The 13,093-nt window shown below is 46.0% G+C and overlaps 1 protein-coding gene across 2 annotated transcripts in view; it reads right to left on the bottom strand.

Moving 5' to 3' along the window:
- Window positions 1-13,093, bottom strand: part of tec (tec protein tyrosine kinase) — a 229,430-nt gene that overhangs the window by 58,519 nt on the left and 157,818 nt on the right. For both annotated transcript variants that reach the window (XM_038791237.1, XM_038791236.1), the window contains exons 10-11: window positions 11,993-12,072; window positions 2,116-2,249 (exon numbers count right to left, since the gene is read on the bottom strand). In XM_038791237.1, the coding sequence (XP_038647165.1) occupies window positions 2,116-2,249; window positions 11,993-12,072 (214 nt within the window). The remainder of the gene's footprint in view (window positions 1-2,115; window positions 2,250-11,992; window positions 12,073-13,093) is intronic.

The raw sequence follows: 13,093 nt of genomic DNA, 5'->3' as shown, positions 1-13,093 counted from the left end.
AGGCTTCCTCTTCTCCTTCCCCTAGGGTCCACCCACCCATCTCCACTCTGTATTGGGCCCACCCAAGATGTCCCCCTGCCCCGTCCATGACCAAACTGACCTTCCATAGCTGCCACGACCCCCCCCCCCCCCCCCCCCCCCCCCCCCCCCCCCCCCGCTCCACAACCCCTCCACCGTCCGCCCCCACACTGGCTAACCACCGGAACCTGGAACCCGCCCCCCCAACACTTCAGTTCCGTTTTCTAGTATTTCTTGCCATCATGGCGACTCCCACCTAAAGGCCCTAACCCAAAAACCCACCATCCCCACCCCTTTTACCCATCCCACCTGCAACTCCCCACGGTTGCTTCTCTCCAGACCTCCTCCCTGGCCCTTCCCCCCCCCCCATAGCCCGCACCCAACCCAATTTGAGAAACATCACCTCAAAATGGTCCCAATACAGAGCATTCTCGAGCCACTTCACCACCCCATTCCAATCCACACCAACCCCTCATGCACTGCACAGAGCATAACCAAGAAGAAATACAATTAAACACTATACCCCCAACACCGAAGGGCCCCCATCTGCAAAAAAAAGCAGCAATTTAATTTCAATACAAAGATACAAAAAATACCACAAAGGGGAGTGCAACTGCCCCTATAACAATCTTTCCCAATCACACCCTGGCACACCCAGAATCTTTTCCTTTTCCTGGAACTTGTGCATACGTCCAATCACTGCCTGCGGGGCTCCCCTGCTCTTGCCCTCTTCCTCAGGGACCTATGGGCCCAATTCACCTCTGGGGCCTTGTCCAGCACCTTCTCGTTCACCAACCTGGCCAACATGCTCACAATATCGCCCGTTGCACTCATTCCCTCCACACTCTCCGGCAGGCCCAAAATCCTCATATTTTCACGCCTGGACCTGTTTTCCTGGTCCTCCACCTTTGCTTGCAGCATCTTACACAGGATCACAATCTCCGCTTCCAGCATCACAATCTGATCGCGCTGGTCTGACACCACCTTCTCTACCACCTGGATCATCGCCCCTGCACTCCAAGCTCTTCTCCACCCATTCAAAAGTCCCACGAAGAGGTGCCACTGCCCCCTCAATTGCCTTAGACCAGTCACTCTGCATTTCTTTATGCTGCTGCCAAAATTCATCCATAATTATGCTCATTAACAATTACCTTTTCCCCCTCCGCCATTTTTGTAATTGATGCTGCACCACAAGTCTCCTTTAACCCCTTAACAAGGGCTCTCACTGTCTTCTATCAAGTTTGGTAACCCACAGACATGCCCATCTGGGGGAGAACTAATCCCCCTCACATCTCCACACAACTCTTCTGCCAAAATCCCCCAAAGTTTGGATAAAAGGGACCAAAACCAACGGCTTCAAGCGGGAGCCACCCTGTTTATGACCACCTAATGGCTGCCACTGGAAGCCACTCCACCATTATGTTTGGTTGACAGTGATATACATTGGAAATTATACAACCTACCTACCTCGAAGCTTTATCTAGATGAAATATAATGCCAACCCGTAGAATATTATGATGTTCTAGTACTGTGATAAGATGCTTAATTAATGCTACCAACCCCATTCCACTACTTTTTCCTCCAAGTACATCCTCTGTAATTATTGTAAGCAGGAATTTCAAGTCGTCAGACCAGCCCACATCAACAGCTCTTTCTGTAGGTCTTTCCCCTCCACTCAGTAATCTGATTCAAAGGTTCTTTTTCATCACATATATATTCAATCCTGCCTCTAATTCTTTTCGCAATCTTACTCTTTCCAATTCTTTCTCCTTTTGATCAGCTTGTTGCTGCTTTCCTGATTGCCTCTTTCTTTTCCCTCTGTACCTTGTTCCTTTCCTTTTGTTTCTGCTCACCCACTGCAGTCCCCTTCCCCGCATGGTTCAAACTCTTTACCTCAGTGCTAATTGCTAAGTAATGGTAAGGCAAAGCCACCATAACCTCCGCCAGTACAGGAATTGAACCCACGCTGCTGGCCTGGCTCTGCATTACAAACCAGCTGTCTGGCCAACTAAGCTAAACTGGCTAAGTACTAGACGTCATTTCAATAATGATGAACCTGTTAAATAATCACCAACAAGATGTATTGTATTTCAATACCTGCTGCATTGTGCTGATGGTACTCAATTAATTCAGGAATGTTGTTGAACAAATGTTTTTCTGCCAGATAGAACTGTCTGTGAGGTCCCTGGGTCAGCTTTATATGATAATGCCGGGTGGATCCATTGCCTTCTCTGAAAAAAAAAACATATTAAATTTTTAACAATAATACTTCTTGTCAATAAAACTGGGGACATTGACTTACAACTTCCTAGGCAGTCCACTAGACAGCAGTGGGAACCTTGCTCATTTTATTTTAAGAAAAAGTAGGAGTGTTAAGTTACAGACTCTGTCTGCTCTGCTTTCGTGGCTATGTCGTGTCCCTCCATTAAGTTATTAATACCATTATATCTAGACTTGATTGAATGCTATTTGCCATCATAGACATACCGCTGCCTCATGTTTGGAGATAATTTTATTGGTTTTAATCCCGTCAAGATGAACTTGGGATAAAAGGTAATTCATGCATTCAGAATAAGGACCATTGGTTCTTATCATAGAATTATCAGAGCAGCACAGTGGCGCCGTGGTTAGCACTCCTGCTTCATTGCACCGCTGGGCTCGTCCCCAGCCCCAGGTCACTGTCCATGTGCAGTTTGCACACGTTTCTTCACCGTCCCCCCTTCTCACCCCCACAACCCAAAGATGTGCAGGGTAGGCGGATTGGCCACACTAAACTGCTCCTTAATTTAACCAAAAAAATCAGAGAATCGTCGAAAGATAGAGCAGAAGACTCTTCACGCCCGTGTTGACTTCTTGATTGAGCCAGTCAAGTAACCTCATTCTCTGACTCTTTCCCACAGCCCAGCAATATTTTCCCTTCATATATGTAACCAATTCTCTTTCAAACATTATCGTTGACTAAATGGCCTACTCCTGCTCCTATTTCTTATGCTATGTTCTTACGGAATCTGTTTCCACCACCCTGTCAGATAATGAAATCCATTCACAACATCTCACAAAATACATGCCTTTGGTTCTTTTTGCCAAACATCTTAAATCTGTCTTCTTTGGTTATTCACCGTACTATCGTTTTTTAAATTATCAATTTAGAGTACCCAATTATATAATTTTTCCAATTAAGGGGCAATTTAGCATCGCCAATCCACTTATCCTGCACATCTTTTTGAGCTGTGGGGGGAGACCCATGCAAACACGGGTAGAAACTGCAAACTCCACACGGACAGTGACCCAGGACCGGGTATAAAGCGGGTCCTCAGCACCGTGAGGCAGCAGCGCTAACCATGTGCCACCATGCCGCCCATCATTTATCTGCATTATTTCACATTTACAAATTATTTCAAAGTATTTATAAGTCAATAACTTATTCAGCCCAAACAAACTCATGCAATTACAAAACATGCCTCATCCTTCTCATCCTGGTGAGCCTCCTTTTAGAGCTGCTGCAGTCCATGGAGTGCAGGTACATCCATAGTGCTGTTAGGAAGGCAATTCTGGGATTTTGACCAGCAACAGTGAAGGAACAGCGATATATTCCCAAGTCAGGAAGGCGAGTGGATTGCAGAGGAACTCTAACGTGGTGGCATTCCCATGCGTTTTCAGCCTTTGTCCTTCAAAGTGATAGCGGTCATGGGTTTGGAAGGTGCTGTCAAAGGAGGTTTGGTGTGTTCCTGCAGTGCATCTGGTAGATGGTACACACAGCTGCCAGTGTGTCGGTAGAGCGAGTAAATTATGGTTGGGCTGCCAATCAAAAGTGCTTTGCCCTGAATGGTGTCGAGCTTCTCGAGTGTTGTTGGCGCTGCCCTCATCCAGGCAAATGGAGAGGATTCCATCACACACCTGACTTGTGCTTGTGGATGGTGGACAATCTCTGGGGAGTCAGGAGGTGCGTTCCTCGCTGCAGGTTTCCTGGTCTCTGACCGGCCTAGATAGCACAATATTTATATGGCTAGTCCAGTTCAGTTTTGCGTCAATGGCAACTGCAGGATGTTATTCAACGGTGGTAATGCCATTGAATGTCAAGGGGTCATCTCAACTACTCCTTGTAGTAACGAGTCCAACATTCTATCCATTCATCAGTTTAAGTTCTCCTTGCAATGGCTTCTTTCCGTTCTCACGCGGCTAACTCTGGTGTAACCCAAGGATCTATTCTTGACCCTCTCCAATTTCTTATTTGTATTCTGCACCTCGATGACATCATCCAAAAATTCAACGTCAGTTTTCGTATCTATGCTGGCGGTATCCAGCTTTACCTCACCGCTATCTTTTTCAACCTCCGTTGTCCCTTAATTGTCAAATTCCTTGTTCAATTTCCAGTACTAGATGAATAGAAATAGTCTCCGATTAAATATTGGGAAGACAAAAGCCATTTTCTTCAGTCCCCACCATAACTCGACTTCCTAGATGCTGATTCTAGCCCTTTCCTTGTCAGCTGTCTGAGACTGACCAGACTGTTTGTAACCTTGGTGTCATATTTGATACCGAATGGCTTCCAGTGACGGGGATGTGCTGAGCAGTCGTACATCAGGTGGCTGTCCTCCAGAATACAGTAAAATAGGCACTTTTGAACTAATTTAGCTTGAAAATTCGGACTTATTCTACCTTTAAACAGAAAAGTAAGAGCAATATGCCAACAAGTGGAAGCCCGAGAAGCCACAGGGAAGCCAGAAGCAATGGAAAAGGGCAGGAGCAGCAAGCGAGTGAGTCTGTGGACCTACCATGCAAGGGGTCCTCAACCATCCACGAGAGAGGGAGACTGATGACCCAAACAACGCCCCCCCCCCCCCCCCACGCCCCACACACACACCTCGAGAGGGATTGAAAATGTTCCTGACCAAGGAATTGACCGTGATGAACTGATAGACATGAACAATTTTTTGCGCGGGACAGTATTGCCTCACTTTGAACAAGAGAACCAGCTTACAGGAAGGAAGGGACGAGGGCATCAGAGAGCAGGAAAGGATGAAGAGGAGACAGAGGGGACAGCAATTGATCAGACATATGGCTTGTAGAGACAGGGCGGAATGGGCAGCTAGGCAGCAACTGACCAACTCCATCTTAGAGGTCGACAGAAAATACTCTGAGCCCCCGACCGTAGAGATTTTGGCCGAGAGGAAAAAGCTACAAATGGACTTTAATCTGCTATCCACTAGGAAGGCAGTGCACCAACCCCACCAGACAGGGGGGACCTTTTATAAACACGGAGAGAAGGCTAGCCGCCTGCTGGCTCATCAGCTGAGAAAGCAGACAGCCACGAGGGAGGTAGACCAGGTAAAGGTCAGCAGAGGCGGACTGGTAGCTGAACCAAAAATGGTCAACAAAGCATTTGAGGCCTTTCACCGGGCACTGTACACCTCAGAGACTCCCGACAGGGACTCAGGGATGAAACGGTTCCTTGATGGACTGGGCATGCCAGTGGTGGAGAATGATAGACGGGGGGAGACGGAAGCACCAATAGAACTGGAGAGATCATAGAGAGCATCAACTCCATGCAGACGGGGAAGGCGCCAAGACTGGAAGTGTTCCTGATGGACCTCTACAGAAGATTTGCACCGGCTCTCGCCCCGCACCTAAGGGGCGAGTCACAGACTCACCTTGCCTCCAACTCTAACTCGGGCCACCATATCGCTGATACCCAAAAAAGGACAAAAGACCCGACGGAATATGGATCATGCTCAATGAGGACACAAAGATACTCACAGTAAACAGGAGAACTGCATACCGGAGGCGGTCGCAAATGACCAGACAGGCTTTGTCAAGGGTAGACAGCCAACTGTGAACATCAGATGGCTGCTGAATGCGACACTGACCCCATCCGGGGAGAGAACATCAGAGGTGACCGTCTCCCTGGATGCAGAAATGGCCTTCGACAGAGTCGAATGGAAGTACCTCAATGAGGTTCTGGAGCTGGGGACAGGGTTCGCCTCATGGGTAAAACTCCTGTACAATGCCGCCAAGGTGAGCCTTCGGACCAACACCACCAGCTCTGAAAGCTTCCAGTTGCTCAGAGGCACAAGGCAGGGATGCCCACTGTCCCCGCTCCTGTTCGCCCTGGCTATTGCCCTGTGAGACGTTGCGGGGGGGAGAGCTAGAGGGTCTCCCATTTAAAATAGTCCAAAACAAATTCCGCTACTAGATAGCCCACAATTGGACACAGATCCACAAGTGGAATCTGACCAGTCTTGCAGAGGAAGTTAAAAAGTTACAGAGATGGGATGCACTCCCATTTTCTCTGGCTGGAAGGGCGCAGACAATCAAGATGAATGTACTGCCAAGGTTCCTCTTCCTGTTTATATCCAACCGATCTTCATCCCCAAAGGCCTTTTTCCAAAAAATAGACAAAATGATTATGGTGTTTGACAGGGGGAAGGAACATGAGAGGCCTGGCCCTCCTAAACTTGCAATACTACCACTGGGCAGCCACGGCTGAGAGAGTGAAGGGATGGGTAAGAGAACCAAACATAGAATGGATAAGGCTGGAGAAGTCTTCCGGCATGGGAACGACCCTCTGCACCCTCGCCATGACAGCGCTCCCATCCCCACCGGCAAAACACATATCCAGCCCAGTGGTAGTAGCAATACTGTTCAGAACCTGGAACTAGATAAGGCAACACTTCGGTTTAACCGAAGTGTCAACCACGGTCCCCATCTTCAGCAACCACAGGTTCCCACTAGCCATGCTAGACGCCACCTTTAAGAGTTGGAGACAGGACAGGTGGGGTGGGAGAGGCTAACAATCAGGGACTTTGACATGGGGGACAGACTTGCAACCTTAGAAGAGCTGACGGGGAACTATTGAACCGACAGGAACTCTAGCATTTACAAGTCAAAAACTTTCTCCGCAAGGAGACGACGAGGTATCCTAGAGCCTCGAGAGACACAATGGTGGAGGGGCTACTGGACACGGACAGTATTGAAAAACGGTACTGCGGAGACATAGACAGATGACTTGTAGAAAAGACACACTCCCCACTGGACCCAACAAGGCAGAAATGGGAGGAAGAATTAGGGACGTAAGTCAGGTGGGGACTCTGGAGCAAAGCACAAAGTGGGACCAATTCCTCCACCTCCTGTGCAAAGCTAAGCCTCATGCAGTTCAAAGTGGTGCACAGAACACACCTGTCAAGAACCCGAATGAATAGATTCTTCCCAGAGGTGGAGGACAAATGTGAATGGTGTCAGGGAGGCCCAGCCAACCACACCCACATGTTCTAGGCATGCCCCAGACTTGTCGGGTTCGGGACAGCCTTCTTCGAGACCATGTCCAACGTGGGGATGAGGGTGGAGCTGTGCCCAGGAGTGGCAGTCTCCGGGGTATCAGGCCAGCCAGAACTTCATACGGGGATGAGGGCCGACGCCCTTGCATTTCCTTCTTTAAATCGCCCGCCGGAGAACCCTGCTTGGCTGGCGATCAGCAGCACCACCCAAAGCTGCAGACTGGCTGTCAGACATGTCAGATGGGGGCTTCCACAAAGCATGGGGGCAATTCATCAGCCGATGAAGTCAACAACGGATAAAACGTGAGGAAGTGCTGGGTGGGGGGGACGACCTGGAAACCACCAGGGCCACAGAAAACAGACAGGAACGGGAGGGGGGGGTCAACAAGGGGGAGTGACCCAAGGAAATGCCAAGAGGGAACCCAGGGAGAGACCGACATAGGGCCCCTCTCAAAACTATAAGAGCAAAACAAACGACAAACCAAACCATCAATGGTGAACGGAAGGACCTAAGATACGACGTGGAGACTGTGGAGGGGGAGGGAGAGGGGATAGCAAGGAGGGAGGTGGAGAGGGTGTACCGAAAGGAACACCATGTAAGTTGTAAATAATAACCGTTTCATTCATCTCTTGTACAGTGGAAAAATGTAAACTTTAATTAAAATATATATTTTTAAAAATTTGATACTGAGATGATCTTCTGACCACATATTAACTCTATCACGAAGACCACCTATTTCCATCTTTATAACATTACCCAACTCTGCCTCTGTCCAAGTTCATCTGCTGCTGAAACTCTCATCAATGCCTCTGTGACCTGTCGACTTCACAATGCGAACATATTTCCCTAGTTAACCCTCTCTTCTTTCAGTAATCTAGAATGCACCCCGTCTGGCTCAGCTGACTTTCCTACTTTTAGTGCTGCCACCTTTTTAAGTGCCTCCTCTTTGTTGATTTTCATCCCATCAAATATTGTTACTTTACATTGGCAGCATCCTCTCCTCCGATGAAGACAAATGCAAAGTGCTCATTTAGTAACTCCCCATGCTGTCATGCAAGAGTCCCTTTAAGAAATGTGTGTTTCTCAAATGGCAGCAGTGATGTCAGAGTGTGGGTGGAGCTGGTCTGTCTTTGATTTTCATTTTGAGCTGAAAAGCTGCTTTGTGGTTCTATTTAATTTTGGTTAAGATTTAGAACATAGAACATACAGTGCAGAAGGAGGCCATTCAGCCCTTCGGGTCTGCACTGACCCATTTAAGCCCTCACTTCCACCCTATCCTCGTAATCCAATAACCCCCCCTAACCTTTTTGGTCACTAAGGGCAATTTATCATGGCCAATCCACCTAACCTGCACGTCTTTGGACTGTGGGAGGAAACTGGAGCACCCGGAGGAAACCCACGCAGACACGGGGAGAACGTGGAGACTCCGAACAGACAGTGACCCAGCGGGGAATCAAACCTGGTACCCTGACTTTATGAAGCCACAGTGCTATCCACTTGTGCTACCGTGCTGCCCATAAATTTGAAGAAGCTGCAGTCACAGCAAGATGTGTGTGAATTTCTGCAAGCTAAAGAATATTCATCTGGTGGTCTCAAAGTGGTAACTGCTCTCAGTAGAGAATTTCAACTTGCTGTCCTTCTGTAAAAAGGGTTTTTGTCTTATTGATGTCTTATAGAATACTGTATTATTTGGAGGGTGTATTTGAATTGATGGTTGCCAAGATGTTCACTGTATGTTTATAAAATGTTAACTGGGTTCATAGAATAAACATTGTTTTTGTTTTAAAATACTCTTGGATCTCTGTTGCATCACACCAGTAAAGTGGGCCCTTGTGTTCCCTGTAACCAAAATCTATTTAAAGTTGTGGGTCAGGTGAACTCCATGATACACTTTGGGGTTCTCTAAACCCTGGACCATAACAATGCCCTCTGTCAAGACAGGCAAATTTGTTTATTTGACCCCCCTGTGGTCCCACCTATCACCTGGATCTCTTACCATCTACATGTTTATCAAAGAGTTTTAGGTTCATTTTAAAGACAGCCAACAATCTATTTTCACTCTCTTTGATCAAGAACATTTCAGGAATTCCACTCCTTTTTGTCTTTTATGATGTGACTATCCGTTCTGAATTTGGATCATTGACATCTCCAATTCCCAATACTCTATAAACCTTGCGTCTTTCTGCAATTTGTCTGCAAACATATCCCTCCATCTCCTTCTTTTACACACATCCTTTGTATACCACAACAGTATTAATTCTAACCAAATCGACTACATCATTCCTCTTCAATGCTATAATAGGTTCTTTGTCAATACCATCTTCCCTCCCCCTTTCATCCTTTGCTATCTTTCCCAAATTACTTGAAACTGGAATATGAAGTTTCAATCTGCATTGAGCCAGGTCTCTGTTATTGCCCCATGTTATAGTCCTAGGCAGCAGCTTACACTACAGCTAACCAATCTTCTTCACCAATGATAGGAATCCCTTGGCACCAGTTCACACTGAGTGGGAGAAACTTGGGACTGTTGAATATTCAGCTAAATGCTCTCCGGTCCTCTTAAAATCGTAACCAAGCACTGTCTTTGAAATAAATGTTGATTTACCTGCTATCTAATTCCACCACTTATTTTTTTGAAGTTCCTTATAAAGGTTTAAAACATTTAATTGTGCATTTTGAAAATATTTATTTTAAACTCCCAGGGTAAAGCAGGTTAGAAAGTAGCTTTTTATTTGCCGATGATGATGGCGTATTCTTCAGAGGGAAGATGCAGCACTGCCATCTAGTGGTTTGAATGGTTCACTGCAAATGTATTCCATGGTTCACTGCAAATGACCGCTCCAAGTCTTAACTCAAATGAAAAGACACCACAGCCTGATTTGTTCAGCCAACACACAAATAATTTTTACACAGTCAAAAATATTGATTGTTTATAAACATACAACAGGCAGAAGACAGCTGAAAAAGACCTATAGTTTTCAGCTGCTGCATTCAAGGTGTAGTTGGAGGAGATGGACACGAGGATGGACATAGTCTCCTTCCCCGCCCCCCCCCCCCCCCCCAGGAAGGCAGAAAAAACCTCAACATGCTCATCTGCAGTGAGCAGAGATTTCCTCAGCAGGTCAGCATCTCACGGAGAATGTACCACTAAAGCAAAATGAGTGCACAACAGCCTAAACGGTAAAAAAGCAAATGCTGCGGATGCTGGAGTTCCGAAGAAGATTCATATTGGACTCGAAATATTAACTCAGTTTCCCTCTCCACAGATTCTGACAGGCTTATTGAATATTCTACAACTTTTGTTTTTATTGCAGCCTAAAAGGTGTTGCTTGGGCCTCGTGGTGGGTAGCATGTGTTTGTGGCGGCGCTTTAAAGAGGGTGCGCATTGGAAAAAAAACTGGCTGGACAGAACCAACTACACCTTAAAGTGAACATTTCCCACTTGATTGCGATGCCACAGGAAATTTAATGATTTGACTGAAGAAAGACTCCTAACTCAAATCCCACTTTAGTCACTACTTAACCCCATGCGGTTTGTAATTCCAGCACCAAACACTTACCTGCCCGATTCCCAAACCTCGACTGCAGCAGATCGCACTCCACCTCTGTCTGCTCCTACTCCCACACTCAGTACTGGTTACTCTTCTATCATTTTCCTTATTTCTCACGCAACAGCGTCACTACTCTCCACTGAACACACAACCTCAAAGCATCTCACTGTGCTGCCCAGGGAGGCACGGGGAGAATGTGCAAACTCCACACGAACAGTGACCCAGGGCCAGGATTGAACCCGGGTCCTCGGCACCGTGAGGCAGCAGTGCTAACCACTGCACCACCGTGCCGCCCACCATCACACATTATAACAAAATACCGGTGTTTTTAACAAACAGTCATTAATCTATCAAGATCATCAAACTCTGCTCTATTTTAGATGAATGTTGGGAAGCTGCAAGAGGACAATACCCATGAAAACAGTATCGTTACCATATCTGAGCAAACGCTAGCACAGGACTGGGACCCTGGCTATTTTTCACTCGGCTATGATGTATTGTTTTGGCACAATGCAATCTCAATTGGCAGAACAGTCACAAAATTTGAAGCTAGAAATTATTTTCTGTACAAATTGAGTTTCTACAGTCTTTTGTATATGTTTAAAATATGTTTTGCTAGAAGCCAAGCACCCACAATACTGGCCGGGCCCCGAGGTAAATTGATCGTTTTTGAGATCTTCTGTTAAATGTGCTCGTTTGCAGGCCTTCAAGGAGGCTCCAAAACTCAAGGTGTTCCTTTTAGGCAAAAGGACACTAATAGGCATGTTTCAAAAGCTTCCGTTTATGCTTTAATTATAAGGAAACTGACTCCTGCACCTCGTAATGCAACTAGCAAAGTGTCATGTATTATATACATATTTTTAAAGCCATTGACAGTTATTTAAAATCAGGTTAACCTCACAGGTGGTAGATTGAGACTGTAATAAAATTGCTAATTTTTGTGTGATGACCAATTTTCAGCTATATTCATCAATTCTGGGTCACCACCATTTTAAATAGTGGGACTAGGCACTGCCTAGATTAAATCCTTAAATCTAGCACAGTCGAGAAAAGACTCTTGACCAACTGTCCGGTCCCTTCCTAATAATTTAAAATATTAAACAGGACAACCAAAAACAGTGAAATACAAGATAATAGTAAACGCTTACCCTCCAGATTTGGTGTAAAGAGATACTGTATACATTCCAGGTTGGCTGGAATCTCTCACAATAAAACCTCCTTCTTTGTCCTGTAAAGTAAATTAAATAACGATCAAAACCATTACAAAGTAATGTTCTACCAAAATAGCTGGAAGAAATTCAAGGTTGCTGGTTGCTTCACCAAAAATCCCTTCGAGTTAATACTACTAAATGCTGTGCCACAGGTTAGCATGGCCATTACAAAGAGCAAACAAAACACTAGGCTTTATTTATAATCAAATAGAATTGAAACCCTGCATTGAATCTTCGGTCGACCACACTTAATAGTACTCCATACAGTTCTGCAGTTTTATATTGTAAAAATTATGTAAGGGCAACAGGGAGAAGATTTAAGAGAATGGCACCAGAAAGGTGTGGGTATACATATCAGGAAAGGATCAACCAACTAGCGGGGTCTCTCTTCTCTTGTTAAAGGGTAATCAATCAAAGTTTTAAAATCATGAAAGGTTTTGATAGAATGAATGCGAATGCAGAGTGTATTACGGCTTCCGGGGAAGAGGCCACAACAATGGACCATCTCGACAAGACAGTCACCAAGAAATCCAATAGGGCATTCAGAAAAAACATCGTTACCCAATGAGTGGCAAGAATGTGGAACTGGTGGAACCACATAGGCTGGTTGAAGTGAATAGTAGAGATGCATTTAAGGGGAAAGAGATTAGAGGATTACGGCAATATAGACGTAGATTAGGAGAGTTGGGAGTAGGCTCAACGGAACAGAAACTCTTGACATGGATGTGCAGGTTGGGTGGGTTGTCCATGATGCACGGGGTTGTGGGGATAGAGCAGTGGGCCTAGATAGGGTGCTCTTTCGGAGGGTTGGTGCAGGCTCAATGGGCTAAATCGCCTCTTTCTGCACTGTAGGGATTGTATGGATTTGGCTGCGTTTCTATGACATATATCCTATTGTTCCTATGTTGGAATAAACTGAGGCACGATAGCAACAGTAACGAATGTACTAGCCTTGGTTCCGGGTAGCATATTCGTCTTTGAATCAGAGCTTGTGGGTTCAAAGTCCTCCTGCAGAGGCTTGAGCACGTAGTCTTAGCT

Source organism: Scyliorhinus canicula, chromosome 3 (genome assembly GCF_902713615.1).
Source record: "Scyliorhinus canicula chromosome 3, sScyCan1.1, whole genome shotgun sequence".
NCBI lineage: Eukaryota > Metazoa > Chordata > Chondrichthyes > Carcharhiniformes > Scyliorhinidae > Scyliorhinus > Scyliorhinus canicula.
This window is presented reverse-complemented; position numbering and strand designations above follow the sequence as displayed.